The 17,472-nt window shown below is 47.1% G+C and overlaps 1 protein-coding gene across 1 annotated transcript in view; it reads left to right on the top strand.

Annotated features, from left to right (window-relative positions):
* Nucleotides 1–10,008: 10,008 nt before the first annotated feature.
* The window catches only part of RETREG1 (reticulophagy regulator 1), a 121,657-nt gene continuing 114,193 nt past the window's right edge, over nt 10,009–17,472 (top strand). Inside the window, exon 1 of the mRNA XM_045518299.2 lies at nt 10,009–10,415. Coding sequence (XP_045374255.2) covers nt 10,096–10,415 — 320 coding nt within the window. The 5' untranslated portion in view covers nt 10,009–10,095. The remainder of the gene's footprint in view (nt 10,416–17,472) is intronic.

Genomic DNA, 17,472 nt, shown 5'->3' with positions numbered 1-17,472 from the left:
GACACCGAGTGTGGGGATGGTTTGTTATGCAGCAATAAATTATACATATCACTATTTGAAATTATATTTCTATCTGAATATTTGCTCATTGCCTGCCAACCCTGCTAAAATTTAAGCTCTGTGAGAATAGGAACTTCACCTTGGGTACATCATGGCCCAAGGCACCCAGAAGACATTTGTTGTTGAGTAAATGAACAGTCTCTCATGAGTCTCAACTGGTCCTGTGGCTTCCACTAAAGTCTCTAAATTTGGCCCATTAGAAAGCTCTGTCCCCGAGGGTCTTTTGCAATTGACCACTCAACTTGACCAACCGAAATTTAACATTTTCTTCATCCCAAATTTGTCCCCAACCTTTCTCCTATATTCCATGTTTTAGTAATGGCACAAAAATATAACCAATCTTTGAAGGGGCTGTGACGATGATTAATTTTATGCATCAACTTGGCCAGACTATGGCGCCCAGTTGTTTGGTCAAACACCAGTCTGGATGCTGCTGTGTGGTTATTTTTTAGAGGTGATTCACATTTAAGTCAGTAGACTTTGAGTAGAACAGAGTACCCTCCATAATTTGGGTGGGCCTCTGTAAATACCCCAAATTCTAGCTGCATTTGACTACCTGTGGATCCCCAAACATGTCTGCTCACCTCATACTTTCATGCTTTCGTGTATTTTGTTCCATCTGCCTGGAATGCCTACCCATGTGTCTTGAAAACTTCCTGACCTCCTCTTCAAGTCCTAGCTCAGAGGTACTCTTTGTTCTGAGGCTGTCCCTGGATGTTTGGTCCTAATTTTTAGACAAGGATAAAGATCTTTTCATAAATCTTGTCTCATTGTATTGACATTAATGTATGTGTCTGTACTTCTCAAAAGACAAGGGGCCCTTTGATGGCAGGGACTGTGTCTTATTCATAATTAGGTCCCTAATCCTAGTCTTTTGTTTAGCTCATAATAACCACTCAACACATGATGAGTCCCTGTTTATGTGTTAGCTCTTCAAGGCAGAACCTTCGTCTTTGTATCACTTTTGGTACATCTTATAGGATCTTGTACATAGCTGATGTTCGATAGAAGACGACTAAATCTGAGAGACAAGCTACAGTTCTCTGGAGAAAATAGAAGTATCTCATGTCCTGTTGCTATGACATTTCCGACATCGTCAGATTCCCATGCTGTGTTGTCACAATGATTTTAAGTCGAGCAAGACTTCTTGGAAAGGAGAAATCACCAAAGGTCACAGTCTTGAGCAAGAGGAAATAGAAGGGATCTGTGTTTAAAAAAAAAATTATAAAAATTGTCTCTACTTCCTATTCTCTCATACAGTCTTCTAAAAAACATTTTTTTTTTTTTTTGGTTTTGAAATTTTTCAAACCCACAGGAAAGTTGAAAGAACAATACAATGAATACCCAGACACCCCCACGTAGATTCACCGACATCTTGCCACACCCATTTCCTCTCTCTCTCTGTATTTATATATCTGTATATACACACACGCTTCCTTTTGGCTGAAAGCAGACGGCTGCCGTCCCGGCATTTCCCCTCCCTAGGTGTTGCATCTGCACCACTTAGAAGGAAGATATTCTCTTTCACAACCACAACACCATTATCACACCTGAGAAAAGCACAACTAATTCAATAAAACTATCTAGTATACAGTGTGGACTCAAATTTCCCTACTCTTCCCTCCGAATGTCCTTGGTAGCTATTTTTTTGACCCAGAATCCAATCAAGTCTCACACACTGACTTGGCTGTTTTATCTCTATTCTCCTCCAGCTCTTCCTCTGTTCTTGGTATCAGTTTGAAGATCCAAGCCAGTTGACCTGCAAAAGTCTTATATTCCAGATTCCTCTGACTGTTTTATCGGACTGTGACTCAGACCAAGTATTTCCCGCAAGTTTGTTGTGTCCCTCCCACAGCAGGAGATCCTGGGCTCCTAAGGTCAGATTGTCTCATCACGGGCGCTACCGAGTATGATGAGGTGCAGATAAGGTGGAGGCTGGCAGACCTCTCCTGTGCAAAGACACACTTTCACCTTTGTGGTTAAAAAAAAATCTCACCTTTGTTGAGATTGTGTATACACTCTCTTTTTTACTGAGTGGTTTGTATTACTGATTGATGATCATTGCCTGAATGGACTATTCCATTGAGAGTTAACTAAAGGGTGCTTTTCTAAATCTATAGTCTACACGTATTTGCTTATCATCTTTTGTAAAGCAGAGCATTTCCTCTCTCTCTTTTGAATCATTATGGAGTCATGATTGTTTCTGTTCTGTTTTGTTTGGGGTTTTTTTTGGGGGGGGTAATTAGGTTTACTTATTTGTTTTATTTTTAGAAGAGGTGCTGGGAATTGAACCCAGGACCTTGTATATGCTAAGCATGTGCTCTACCACTTGAGCTATATCCTCCCCCAAGTCATGATTTTTTAAAAATTCAATATGTTATCATCATTTGCCAGGATTATTCTTTTTCAGCCTCAAAGTTTCCCAGATTTGGTCGCTGGGATCCCTTCTCTGTCCTTTTTATATGAACCATTAAATTGCCTTTGAACATGTCTTTGCTTTCTGGTACATAACACGTTCCTAACTCAGACCTAGTACCAGCCAGTTCTCTTAGAGGCCCTGGTTCTCTTTGGTAGGAAAGTTAGAAACCAACACCTGGTCCCTAAGTGAGCTCACTGCCTGGGGTATCATTGATTCAGGTTCTTTCTGTGGGCAGAGCTGGAATATCAGATCACGACCTCATACCTGCTGACGGCTCCAACTCAGATCCTGCACCACAACCCTTGATGGTCCGGGTTTGGGGATCTTCCATGAAGGCTGGGTTTCTCACCTGATGTGGCGGCCAAAGGACACAGAGGTACCTTTGCCAGTGTCCCAGGGTGGCCGGCTGCCAGGCTTCTTGCTGTGGGCAAACTTTTATACAGAAAGGAGAGGACCTCTCACAAGGGAGGGCAATTATCCAAATGAACAATATCAAGACATCCACCTGGAATCCAATACTTCCCTACCTGTGGATTTTTTTTTAACATAAAATCAGCTTTTGAAGATTTTCTCCTTAGGAATAAATTGAGGACAAATTTGCTTTTGTAGTTTTCTTCACACAGATGACATGTTTCCAACTAAAAGCTGCTTGACCCATCACCCCTGGAGAAATGTTCCCTTGATTTCCTCTAAACAGAATTCTCAGTGGAGCGCTATGGTTAAGCTACCCCTGTGGGTGAGACTGGTTTCTCTGACTCTGCACAGTGCAGAGGATTCTGCGAAATTCTATTAGTACACAAACTTTGGTATCTGTTGCAACAAATTTTCCACATGGTAGATGTCTTTCCGTGACATCCTGGGCAGTGATTACAAAATGGCTGGGCACAGAACCCAGATTCCCATGGATGTATTTCCCCCTGGGTCTCGAGTATAGTTATCTCAAGGAATTCCCACAGCAGTCTTGAGACTCAGACATTATTCCTGTTTTAAAAGGTGAGGAAACAAGGTCTCAGAGAGTCTCTGTTATAACACAAAGCCAGAGAGCTACTATATTCTATTGACTTTAAGATGCCATAGATTTCAAGGTACATTTCATTCCCAGGTATGTTAAAATGTTGGGGGAAAAAAAACCCATGTGTGTCTTAGGATCAACGAAACACAGTGGTTAGTGCCTGGACACTGGGATCTACCATCAAATTCAGATCTTCATGGCTGTGAAAGCCATGCTCCCTGCACTTGAGGAAGGGTTGATGGAGAAGGAGTCGGCTGAGCAGCAGATAGGAGAGCCAGCGTTTGAGAAGACAGGTAAAGTTTTTACCGTGGGAGCAAAGGCATGCATGCGAGGGTCTGCTTGGAGTGTGGACTCCGTGAAGAGCTCATTAATCTGACTACAGCCGAGTGTTCAGATTAGGCAGCAGCTCATCTGCCTAAAAAGAAATAAAGGAAAAGGTGAACCAGGACTTTAAAAGGTGGCTTACGATGATTTTGGTTTGGCGGTTGTAGGTAACTGGGCATCGCTGGAAGCGTTTCAGTGGGTGTTCCACGTAGAAAGCGGTGTTTTAGAGGCGTATACAGTGTGGATTGGAAGAGAAGGCGGTACAGGGTTACGAGTCAGACACGCACTAACCGATGACACTTGGACAGGGAAGGTGGCCCTGAGACCAGAGAACAAATGGGCGTGGGAGCATTTGAGGGGAAAGGTTCTCAGCCGTTGCTGACAGACTGGAGATGGGAGGGGAGTATATATAATTTATCATCCAAACCCGGACACCCTTGAGAAAGAAAGCGAAGTGCTATTAATAACCATGCCAGACAGCAGGCAGAGAGCAGGCCTGTCGTGGGCAAATCTGCCATATGGTTACTCCAGGCAGGAAGAAGGGAGGAGAGACCGGAAAGCAAACTTACTCCAGCGCTTCTTGCCTTGGGGGTCACTGTGGTTGACAGGGCCGTTGTAAACACGACTTCTTGTTCTGGGAGGTTCTCTTTGTCATCTCCACCTGTCCTCCCCAACAGGGCTTCAGAGGAATCAGACAGTCCCACATAGTACAGGTTAAGAAACCAGCTTAACTCATAAAGACTGTCGCCAGAGACAGGGTGCTCTCTGGAACCCACTGGGGTGGACATGCCTGGAGAAAGAGGCTTTACCCTCCAACTCTGCCCCCTCCCTTCCTCAGAGGGCAGGAGCAAGAGCAACCTCATCAGTGGGAGGGAAAATGGCCTGTAGGTACTTTGGACCCGGCAGCTGGGAGAGTTTGGGAAATCCAGCTGCACCTGGGGAGTCTGAGGCCCACTGGGCAGCTGGAAGTGAAGGCCACTGAGCCTCTGGGACCCTGAGTTCAAATGCATCTTCTGCTCGGAGAAAGGAGAAGGGCGTTCAGTCCCGGCCAGGCCCTTGTTCACCACCCAGAGGAAGCTCTCAGAGCCATTTTGGGGGGTACCTGGGTTAGGGCAGGGGTGAGGCAGGAGTGAGAGCCATCAGTTTTCAATGGATTGGCCTACAAGCAAATGTGCTGTACAGGGAACTGTGTTAACTATGATTTCCAAATGGCTTTGATGGCTCAGAAGGCACTTGAGTCTTATAAAGCTTAAGGGTCCCCATGAGCATGCCATTCATGCATGGGTCTAAGAGGACGCCTGTGACACAGCCTGGCTGCATGTTCTTAGCAGGGCCTGGGGCCACCCTCCCAGCCTAAAAAATCACCAGATTCTGTGCCTAATTCCTAATGAACTAAAATTAGTAACAGGTGACAAGCCAAATACAGACTATGAAGGAGTGTCTGAGGGATGTAACTCTCGTGGTGGTTCCGTTGCGTCCCACAATTCTTACTTTAGCTTAGAGAATACCCTTCGGGACTGAAGGCCTGATTTGGAGACCTGGATTTAGAGATGATCACATCACTGTCCTGCTTCAACGATGCAAGTCCAGCTGGAATTCCTGGGACCTCAGGAGACTGGAATTTTGAGTCTATCCCCTCCTTGGTATAAAACAAATGAATAAACAAACAACAATAGAAGAGAAACTGATAAATTTCAGGAATTCTCCATTGCTTACAGAATTATGTCTAAACTTGGCAAGTGATACTCGAAACTCCCCTCTGTCTGATCTGTTCCTCCAAAAGCCTCATCCCATTCTCTGCTCCACGCAGTCAAAATGATCTGGCCAGTGCCTCTGAACTCAACTCGGCCTTGTCCTCTGCCATGTTCTCATACAGGCCCCTTCCTCCGCCTGGATCCGGCTCTGGTCCAGGAACCTTGCTGCTGTCTGAGCTGCAGACCCCGGTGCCCACCTGCCTAACTGGCATTTCCAAAGATGTCTCGAGCCTGCTCCTCCTCCTCTCCCCGGTCTTAGTGAATGTCAAGGAAAACGTCTCTTCCAGGGTCTCTGCCAGACTCTGTGCAATCCATTACCCAGGGGCACTTTCTGAAACACAAACCAGGCCGCTTCACTCTCCTGCTGAAAGCCACCTTGGGCCCCAAAGCTCAGGCTCCTCAGGGGCACATCGGAGGAGGCAGGAGATTCCTGAGCCCGCCCGCCAGACTCTTAAAAGAGTTTATATGGAGACGGTAGCGGGGTTCAGTCACATAGTCCATCCCAGTGGTCTCATCCACACACAGCTCTCTCACGGCTGTGTCCTTTGGAACAGCTTCCCACTGTGGGAACGGTGGGCGGAAGATACATTCCAAGGACAGGGGAGGGGGCAGGGCAGGGATCCTCCGATTGCCTGGTCCAGCCTGAAGGTCAATCTGAGGTCACGTCCTCTCGGTGACCTCCCCTGACAGGACCAGAACGGTGGCTAGTCCGCTGAGTGCAGTGTAGCTGCTAGCCCGGTGGGAAGGCGTTGGCAGTTGATGTCCTGAAATCATCCTTGCTGATGACGTGTGTGTGTGTGTGTGTGTGTGTGTGTGTGTGTGTGTGTGTGTGTGTGTTGATGTGTGTGGCTGTAGGTAGGATATACTCTTGTTGTGGTGTGACCTCCGTTCTCTGAACCATCCTGAAGATTTAAAAAAGCTCTTTTATGTATTCTTAACAGACTGATACCTAAACCTGTGGGTGGCTGACCACCACCTGGGTGTTCATCTCTAGTAGGCACCTCCCTTACAGGAGGCTTGGGAAACACAGACTATTCTGGTTCGGATATTCCAATTCTTATAAGCACAACAAACAGTCAGCCCCAAACAGAAACAGCCAGTTCCTTCTGTGAGCTGGGCCTCGGGCACTGGCCAGCATCTTCCTCTCCACGTCTTCTGTCACTGCTGTTGTGGTGGGACGGTCCTATTTCTCTCCGCTTAGAGTGAACTCTCTAGGCAATCTTGGCTCAGTGACCAAAAAATTCGGAAAAGATAAGAACACAGACTAGAAGGTATAATAAGGTAGGAGGACGGAAGAGCTTTCACAATGATTATCTGCAGGACGAGTACAATACAACGTGGACGGTGCTTCTTCCCTTCAGGACCTCCTGGAGGAGTCTAACATGAGACATTTTAGGGGAAAAAATAGGCATTTCCCTCTCATTCTAAGGCTTAGCTTAGTGTCGCCCATGTGACCTCCTGGAGTAGGGCTTAATTATTCATTGTTTTTCTCTCCTATTACAAGCTTTCTAGCTACTTTCAGAAGAGAAAGGTGCGTGGCCTCTTTTAAGAGTCCCTCTGTGTATTTTGGCTTTCTTTGGCTGGGATTTTTCTAATCTGTCACTTAGATTCAGCGGGGACAACTGTTTTCTCTTTCCCTTTCTCTTTTTGTCCTCTGACACATTTCCAGTTTTCTTGTGTTCCTCAGATCAGTATTTTCAAATCATCTAGCTCATTAGTGTTAAGCACTCTGTTCCCAAGATATGGAGATGCAAAGTTCAGAAGAGAATCTTAACCGGTAAGATTATCCACGGGAGTTTTAAATGTGACATGTTGTTGAAAACCAGGGGACAAGGTTTCTCTTCAGCTTGCTTAGCATTATTTTCATACAGCCTTAGCACTGTATACATTATTCATGAACCACAGAGATAATTAAAGAAAAATCGCCCAGTAGCTCCCATGTATGTGTCTAGGCCAGCGTCTACTCCTGTGACATTATTTGTTAGTAATTATTAGAGATCAGAGGTGAAAAAGACCGACTAGAGCAATTAGTCAAGCTTTTTGTGCAAAACAGTCTTGTGTATCATTTTTTTCCCATAGTAACTTTGAGAGAGAAAGGAAGATTTCACAGAGCTGTGAGTGGGGAGCTTTGTCATTAAATGGAGATAATAAGTACTGTGAACCACACATAGCAACTGAAATTCAGCTTTTCTGTGTCCTGGTTGTCAGCAGCTTTTGCTGTTTCAACAGATCCTGACAACAATAATCAGAACTGGGGGGAAGGAGGACCGTGCAGGATCTTGCACATTTCTGGAAGCACAGCCATGCTGGTTTGGACAATGTGGTGATCAGGGTCCTCATGGCCTCTGCCCTGCAACTCTTCCCTCCAGCTGTGGAGTCCAATGACCAGTCTCAGAATATCACACCCCTTGGGCTGTATCCAGTGCTAAACAAAGGCCAGATTATGCAATAAAGCATCATTTATCTTTCAGAAGCTCCTGCACTGGGGCCAAGGTGGGAGAATACCTGGGGAAAGAGTGTTTCTTTTGTGGGAAAACTACCTGCATTTTTCCCACATGGTTTTTCATTGCCTCCCTGGCCACTGTGGCGGGCTGTTATGATTCTCCTCAAAAACAAGTCAGACATGGGAGAATCTGCATTGCCTGCAGGTCAAACACCAAACTTCCTGCCACTAGAGGATCAGTCGAGGCCTGGGTGATGTGCTGCAAATATATATACCGTGCCCCTCCACCTGCAAGTCCACGACTTCGCTCCCTTGTGGTCATCTCCCTCCTGACAGAAATGATTGCCTCCTCTTCCCAACCCCCTTTTAACTTCCCTCCTCCTTACAATTCGTGCAGATGCCATCTACTCCCTCAAACCCCTGAAACCTGACTTCCTCACTCCGCCCCTAATTTTGCAGGATTTAAGTAAGGAAGCTTAGCTCTGAGTGACTGTTTCCGTCCCAGTAGTTATCACAGCCACCACTGGTCCCTCCCTGAACTGTGAGCATCCTGTGGGTGGAAGCCACACCCACAGAGCTTAGCAATGTGTGGGGCACACAGTAGGTGCTCAAGCAACCTTTGAGTGGAACAGGAATATCCTCTCTTGAGGTATAACACATGTAAAGTGCACACACCTGCAAGGTACAAATCAATGAATTTCTATGTATATGTTCCCCAAGGTATAACCATATATAAGGACCACCCAGCTGAACATTAGAGAACATTGTCCAGAGGCTCCCTGGAAGTAACTGGCTTTAATTGCTCTGGGAATGAGCCCCATCCACCTAGTAAAAGGAGGTTGGTTGGCCCTAGTGAACTCCAAGAGGATACAAGATGCTCTGATTCATCACAGGTAGAAGGCTCTGGATAGGGGAAAGGACATTTTAGTCTAGGGGAAAAAAAAGGGGGGGGCATTTTATTCTAGAAAAAAGTAAGAATGGGGATTAAAGAATATAATATTTTTAAAAATGCAAATAGTGACCAGAAAATTGACACAACACTGTAAGCTGACTATACTTCAGTAGAAAATATATATATACAAAAAAAATGCAAATAGTGAAAAGTGAGCATAGCTTTGGCCCCTCTTCTCCACCGACCCACCCCCTCACCCAGAAGCACCTGGGCCAGTGAAGCCGTGTGGCAGGTCCCAGGATTTCCCGTCACCCCACCTCACAGCGCCTGACCCTGTCCTGAAGCCCACTGTGACACGGAGACCACAGTGACTCTGAAGTGTTTGCAGTCAAGGCTGGTCAAACCTGCGTGACACGCAGGGGTTCTGCTTCTCCGCTCCCCGCTCCCTTGCGGGGAGACCAGCGCGCACTTGGGGGCCAGACGCCTTGGCAAGAGGAAGCGCCTGCCCCCCCTCGCTGCGGCCTGGCGTTTCCTGACGTGTAAAACGAGAGAGCTAGACGCTCCTGCATTGACCCCAAATGTTTTTGTCTTCCTTTCTCAGTCCAACCATTGTATCATCACGCTATTATTCCCAGAGCACTGAAGACCTCTTCGGTGGGTGTGCAGACTGTCCCTGCAAGGGCCTGGGGCCTAGGGGGTGTCGCCGGGGCCTGAAACGCGCCGCCAGTAAGGGGCGCCCCGCCGCGCCCTTTCAGGCCGCAGGATGGGCGATCAGTGGCCCTGGCTCGAGAGGCGAGGATGTCCAAGTGCTTCTGCCCTTTAAGATGAGCGACCGGGCCGGCGGGCGGCGGTCCTCTACTGCGCCGCCCCCCGCAGCTGTAAGGGGAAAGGGGGTCAGGCATCCCCCGGTCCCGGGCGAGGCCACCGCTCTCCGGCGGGGGGGAGGCCGCCCGCCCCTCCCCGCCCCTCCCCGCCCCGCCCCGCCGGGCGCGAACCTGGCCGCACCCACTTCCCCCGGGAGGCGCCCCGCCGCGGCGGGGGCTGACGTCACAAGGCACCCGGCTGCCCGCGCCCCGCGCCGCGCGCCCCGCGCAGGGACCCGCCGCCCTCTCGCCGCCGACACCCAGGCGCGCCCGCGCGCGTGCCTGTGCCCGTCCCCGCGCCCGTCCCCGCCCGCCAGCGCCGCTGAAGATGGCGAGCCCGGCGCCCCCGGAGCACGCCGAGCAGGGATGCCCGGCTGCCGCAGCCGCGGAGCAGGCGCCGCCGCCGCCCGGGGCTCCCTCTGAGGAGCAGCTGCAGGAAGCGCAGGAGGAAGGCGCGGCGGCGGCGGCGGCGGCGGCGGCGGGTGCAGGCCGGCAGGTGGACGAGGCCGCCGGCGGGGTGGCCGCCGCGGTGACCTGGCTGCTGGGGGAGCCCGTGCTGTGGCTGGGCTGCCGCGCCGACGAGCTCCTGAGCTGGAAGAGGCCGCTGCGCAGCCTGCTCGCCTTCGTCGGGGCCAACATGCTGTTCTGGTGAGAGCTCGGGGTGGGTGGGGATGCCCGGGGGGAGGGCAGGTGACCTTGGGGCGCCCGGGGGCGGGCAGAGGGGGTGCCGGGGCGGCCCGGGGGATGCACGCCGGACCCTGCGGAGGAAGGTCTCAGCCCTGGCCCTCTTTCTCGGCCACCTTTCTCAAACAGGTAGACACACACTTCAACTTTCCTCCAGATGCACTTCTCTGTAAACATTTGTCATCCTGTGTGTGTGTATCTCGTCTCTAAGGCTAGGTGACCGGCTGACTGGCCTGCACCTGGGCCGACAGGTGTGCCCAGAGTGCACTTGGCCTTTGCTTTCTGAAACATTCAGGTCTTGACCCGCTCACCCAAAATCAGCGGGACCAAATACACTTGAACTTGTATGCGTTCTTGCAACCAGAGCCGGCATATCTGGACCAGCTTAGGTACACGCTGGAGACTGAGCCTTCTCCATCAGCGACCTGAGATGGGCAATGAACGATTTGTTTTTCCATTCCCTGGAGGGTTGGGTTTACTGTCATTACTCCCTGATGAGAAAACAGGAGGCAAACAGGTGGATTCTGTCCATCACCCCGCCCCCAAGGTGTGTACAGTGTGGAAACCAGTCATCTTTTTAGGTGAAGAGCAGAGAGAATACACAGGGACATTCTCTGAAAAGTCCCTGATCCACAAATTTTTCTCTTCGAAAAGCTCCCTTCACCCCTAAAGTCAGAGAAAGTGTCTGGCGCCTTCATGGAAGGCTGTGTGCCCTGTCATCTGTTACCAGCCTGATGGAGGGTGGAGCAAAGCCTTCTTTGTTTGCAACTGTGTCCTCCTAACAAGCATGACACGCACACACAGCCGAATAAGCAGAGCTTCAGCAACGGAGGCCTTGTTAACAGGACATAGATTTCTTAGCCTTAAAGTTAGGAAAGAACCTGACGACACATCCACAGCCTGCTGCTTTCTAGGTCAGCTCCTTTAACCTGGAGGTTTTTCTGCAGATCTGTGCTAGTCTTGGTCTTCTCTTGAAATGGGCTGTTTCTTATCAGGGCCCCTGAATATGAATTAACTTTACTTCGGGAATCTTAGCTATCAGTGTTTCTAGAGTTTATTCCATATTTCTCTAACCTATTAGGAAGTTACAGCGAGCACTCAAGCAAGGAGGGTACAGTATATGATGTTAGATGGGGCAACAGTCCAATAGTCTTAGGGCTTGGTCTCCCTCATTTACCAGTGAGGGACATGTTCTTAAAATTCTCTTAATTTTAAATTTTACTTATTAAAAATAGCAGCCTCACAGTTCAAACGTTTAAAGGTACAGAAGAATAAACACTTTGTAAATCTCTTTCCCAGGCCTGTCTCAGTTTCCTCCCAGAAAGCAACCAGTGTTACCAGTCTCTTGTGTATCTTTCCAGATAGTACATATTTCCGCAAATACACACTATTCTGTGCAAATTGTGGAATACTCTAAGGATTGTTTTTCTTCGTAGTGTAGTTTGGGGAGCACTTCCTTATTCTTTTTCAGCTGCATAGAATTCCATTGTATGGATGTCACCAATTAACCTGTCTTCTACTGATGGACTATGTTTGTTTCCCAACTTTGGCTGTTACAGTGTTATAGCTAATGGCCAGAACGTGCATTATTCTACATATGAACAAGCGTTCTGTAGGATGAATTCCCAGAAGTGGAATTGTTGGGTCAGAGAGGATGTGCACTTCTAAGTCTCTGCCTGTTTCTCTGTATATCCTTGCCAACAGCATCTTTATCAAACTTTTTAATTTGCAAATCTGACAGGTGAAAAAGGTATCACAGTACGGTTTTAATTTGCATTTCTCTGAGATTGAGCATTTTTCCTTATGTTCAAGAGCCATTATAATTATCTTTTCTTTGCATTGTCAGTTTACAAACAATTTGGGTCCGTATTTTTAGTTGAGCCATTGGACTTTTTCCTATTGATATGTAGGAGCTCTTTTCATATTAACTTTAGCCTCATTTCTGTAATATGAGTTGCAAGCATTTTTTGTATGATGTATTCTTAACAACATCTTTTGAAAAGGAAGATTTTTACATAAAATAATCGAAAGGCATATTTGATATTATTTGGGAGTGATGTCTTCCATCCATTTTTGTAAATAAGTCTGATGGGGAGGCAAACAATGGCCAGGCATTCAATCCAATCTGTTTTATTTCTTCTCTTGTTTGGAGGATCTACATTCCATGCATGTATTTTCTTTGACAGAAAGATAATAGTCCTGCTTTTTAAATTTGAAGTACTTGTTAATTGGGATTTCTGACCTATTTATTAATTTCACTAAAATGTTGTAGTTTCTCCCTGTTGTTGCTTCTGAGGTTAAAATGCTTTTCAAGGACTTTTTTCTCTAAATAGGGTACTTCTTATCAAGCGATCTTAAATTATGTGACACTCTTAACATTTTGTGTCCCAGGAACTCTTAAGCTCTGTAATGTTTATGAGAAAAACAAAAAGATCAATGTTAGAAACACGAGGAGCCCAAATCTTGTAAGCAGTAGTGACGACGTTTGCACTTTCCTTGATGTTATTTCATTTTTGTGGAAATTAACTTTTCAAATGCCCATTTTTGCTTGATTTAGTACCTGGTACCAGCAGATGTTTTCAGGATTTTGAGTTTGAGTTCAAAAGCTCTAACATTTATTACCTGCCCATTACCTGCAAGATTTTAGTGCTGTGCACTGAAAGGGCAAAACCTGAGACATGGCTGTGACAAATGGGTATAACTCGAGGCTGAATGGAGCAAGTGTGATAGAAGTCAGAGAAAAAATCATTTGTTTTGCTGCAGTTTGGGGGGAGGGGTGGCATCGTGGATTGAAGAGACTGTGGGGTCTTCATGGGGAGATCACATTTGAATCAGATTTGATGGACAGGAATGATCCGGGTAGATCTAGCATATGGTCAGCAGCATTCTAGTCCTAAGGAAATTGTACTTCATATTTCATCCAATGTATTTAACTGATGCAATGCCGCGTGAGTTGGTGGCAGGAAGTCGGGGAGTTGAGAGTGGTGGGTGTTCTGGAGGACATCTGGGGGCAGTGGTTGCCTCGAATGTCATGCTTTGTATTTGGACCTGTTTTATCTATAGGCAGTGGGACCCAAAAATGTTTTGTAAAAACATCCATGAATATTTTATTAGGCAAGTAAATTGTGGTACATTTGTTCCCCATCATAAAATAACATATAACAATGCAACTAAACTACAGTTGTACGCAATAGCACAGATGAATTTTACAAATGTGATTTGGGGCAGAGAAAGCACATAATAACATATGCGGAATGATTTGGATTTTTGAAAGTTTTTAAATGTACAAAACTAAACAGTATTAATTAGGGATTTGTAGACAGGAGATAAGAAAGACACTCTTATCTGTAAAATCAAGAGAGTGGTTATCCTTTGACACAACATTGTAAACTGACTATACTTCAATAAAAAATATATATGTATACAGAAAAAAGATTAAAGAAAAGTTATAAATGAATATTGAGCCCCAGTTTAAAAAAAAAGAAAAAGAGTGGTTATCTCTGTGAAGAGTGAGAAGATCACAGAGGGCACGTGGAAGGTTCTGGTGTTCAGTGTTCTGTTTTTTGACTTGGGTGGTGGTGGTTATGTGGTGTTCAAGTTATAATTATTTAAAAACTATGCATGTGTGTACATTCTTGGATATATTTTATGAAAAATACTAAAATAATAATACTTTAAAAAACGGTGTTCACTTAGAGCCCAGAGGAGTTTGATAAAATATAGACCATGGAGCGCCTTTCTCAAGAAGCAGGGTTTCCACAGCCTGGAGTAGATGTGGGCAACAGTCTTGTAGTCTTAGGGCTGGGTCTCTCTCCTTTTACCAATAAGGGACATGTTTGAAATTGTTTTTCTTAATTTTGAATTTTATTTATTTAAAACAAATGGCTGATACCGAGTCACGGTTCAAAAGTTTAAAAGTATAAAGAGGAAATCAGTCCGGAGGTCTCTGCCCCACGCCTGTCCCCGGCTGCCTGCTTCCTCCCAGACGCAACCAGTGACACCAGTTCTAAGCGCATCATCAAATAGAACGAACCCAATGAAACAGAAAATGCCCATTTGCTTTTGTTTTTAAAGAACTAACTCCTTGCAGTCAATAATATGTACACACTCTTGAGTGAGCAGTCAAGTGCAAACACCCATGTAACCACAAAGACAGTCAAGATCTAGAACATTCCATCACTCCTAGAGATTTCTTTGAGTCCCTTTCCTGTCAGCCCCCGACCCCGCCCCGGGTTTGATGTGTTTCCCGTCACTATAGATTAGATTTGTCTTCCTTAAAGTCTCATATTAGTGAGACCGTATAACATGGTGTCTTCTGTGCCTGGCTCTGCTTTCCCGGCGTAAGGCTTTGGGACTCACCCCCGCTGGGCACATCGGTTCTTTGTTTCTCTTTGTTGTTGACTGGTCCACTGCTCTGGGGATCAACCACAATTGGTTTACTCGTTTACAGTTGTTTTTTTTCGGGTTGTTTTCAGGGTTGGCCATGATAAATGAAGCTACTGCAAAAATTCAGGCAGAAGTCTTAGTGTGCGGTGTCTGGTTTTGGTGAGCAGGGTGGCCGGCTCTGGCCGTGCTTTGTATGGCCACGTGGCAGTGGCCCTGGAGATGAGGGCCTGGACGAGAATGTCCCTCTTCTTAGTCTCCTTGCTGGTCACAGTACTGAAGCTGAATGCTGCATGCCGCCGCCGCCCTCCCAGTGCACCCTGCTCTGCGGCCTAGGTGGCTGCTCTGATGTGCTTTAGTTTTGAACCCACAGTCGGAGAGCAGGCCTTTCTCCTCGGAGCACCTGGTGCTGCGTGAGGACGCTGCCTTCTTTCCATTCGTGTAAAGAGTTCAACTGCCAGGAAGTGATTCGCCCGAGATGGTGACACAGGGGCCTGCCTGGCGGGAGACCGTGGGCTTTGTGGCTTTTGCTGTGTCCCAGGCTGGGCACTCACGCAGTCTGGAATGCCCTGGACCCACTGGGGGTCCGCTAGAGTGGGTTTAGAAAGCTGCAGGGCCCGGCTCCCGCTTGGTGTCCAGAGCCCCTTCTCTGCATCGCTGATGGGTTCGGCCAGCTTGCTTTAGCGCAGCGCCCCGCAAAGAGCGGTCTCATCACGGCCAGCACCTGGGTGCTTGTTGGTGGGCTCCACCCTCCACCCTCCACCTACAAGAATCCCTAGAGGTGTGGGCTCAACATCTGAATTTTCTCCAACTCCCCAGGTGACTCAAATTTGAGAACCGCTGCGTTTGAGCACTTTCTGTGATCACGAGCTCTCCTCTCCAGAAGGCAGCCTTCCCATTGCTGGACAACCCTGACTAGTGAATATTTTCCTTGCACTGACTTAAGCACACCTTTTGGTTGTCTGTGCAGCTGCCCAAGATCTGGGCTCCCTCCATAGGATGATCCTTTGTCTGTTTCAAGATTCGTTCTGTCCCCATTTTTACTGAGTCTTCTTGTCCCCGGCCGAGAAGTTCTGGGCTCCCTCCACTCACCGTTTTCCGGACTCTTCTGGACATGCTTCAGTTTATCTTTATTCCTCCTCGAATGCAGCCTTATGAGATGGTCTGACCAGAGTGTGTTTGCCCTGTCGTCCTGGACTGCATCCTTCTATTCACATGGCCTGACGTAGAATTTCTGTATTCTTGATAGTAACTCCTTTGGCAGCCACTACTGTTAATGATTGCTACCTTCATTAAACTATACCTGTGTATATAACTGTATATGCAGGTTTAGTCAAACTGTAACTACTAAAATTATTAAGGATGTTGGCATTTGGCACCTCATTTAAATCTTACAGCAGCCAGTGAGGCAGGTGTTCCCTTTGAACACAAGAGGAAACAGTCCCATAGAAGTTAAATGAATTATCAAAGATGACTCTGACCTGTTCAATAGGATGCTTGCAGTGATGGAAACACTGCACGTGTGTGCTGTCTGGTGTGGTAACAACTAGCCTGTCGCGGCTCTTGAGCTTATGAGGTGAGACTAGTGTGACTCAGGAACTGTATTTTTAATTTTATTGAATTTAAACTTCAGTTTAAACAGCTACATGTAGTTAGTGGCTACTGTATTTGATAGCACAGTGCTAACCTGGGTCACAGGCCTGGGCCGTGAGCCACATCCTCTTTCCCCAAATTCAGTGTTTCTTTCTTTCTTTTTTTTTTTTTTTCAAACTTGATCATTCTAAAGAATAATAGAAGACAGATGTGGGAACCAACAATTAGGGCTTACATTTTCCAATATTACAGAATCTCACTTAATGATTTCACCAGAAAATAATGATGGTGGGAGAGGGCTGTTTCCGAGTTGAGAGGGGTCTTTTGCAGGCTGTTAGCCTGTTCAGCTCACGTTCCCCACCTGATCTCAGCTCCATCTGGGCCTCAGGAGCCGTGGCTGAGTGTCTGCTTCAGGCCCACGTGGTGCTGGGCCCAGCTGGTAGACCAGAAGTCCCAGGTCTGTGCTTATCTCTCAGACCTTAACACTCTGCTTTGGGAGACATGGCTGGTTCAGCAAACTGATTCAAACAACACACCAGACTTCCAAATTGTGTGCCGCATTCTGCAGGGCTTTGCAGGTTAGGAATAGTGAGTATCAGGTGGGTTGGGAATAGTTGGTGAAAGCTCTGTGCAACTTACTGAATAGGCCTGAAAGAGAAGGTGTGGCTGTAAAAGCAAAGTTAGCAGTGAGGGCTTCCCATATCAGACAAACCCAAGAAAATGGGGGCTGAGCACTGGGTGTGGTCAGCTTGGGGAGACTCGCCTGCCTCATGCTGAGTGGGAACGAGGAGTGTAGGACGGGGAGTGGGGACTATGGATGATTATTCTTGGATGCCTGGAACCAGCGTGGAATCTGAAACATTGCAGATGCTCAGAAAAGGTTTTGTGAACTGGGCTGGACTAGAGGCTACTCCCCTAGCCTGGGTTGGGTAGGGCTGGTTTAGAAAGATCTTGCAAAATAGAAAGGCTTCACTTCATTCAAAATAGTTGTGGGCAATGTTTATACTCAGCAAACGTTTCTTGCGTGGTGGCCTCGTGTTCATTC

The sequence above is a fragment of the Camelus bactrianus genome, chromosome 3 (genome assembly GCF_048773025.1).
Source record: "Camelus bactrianus isolate YW-2024 breed Bactrian camel chromosome 3, ASM4877302v1, whole genome shotgun sequence".
Classification (NCBI taxonomy): Eukaryota; Metazoa; Chordata; class Mammalia; order Artiodactyla; family Camelidae; genus Camelus; species Camelus bactrianus.
Note: the sequence above shows the minus strand (reverse complement) of the source record. Positions and strands in the feature narration are given on the sequence as shown.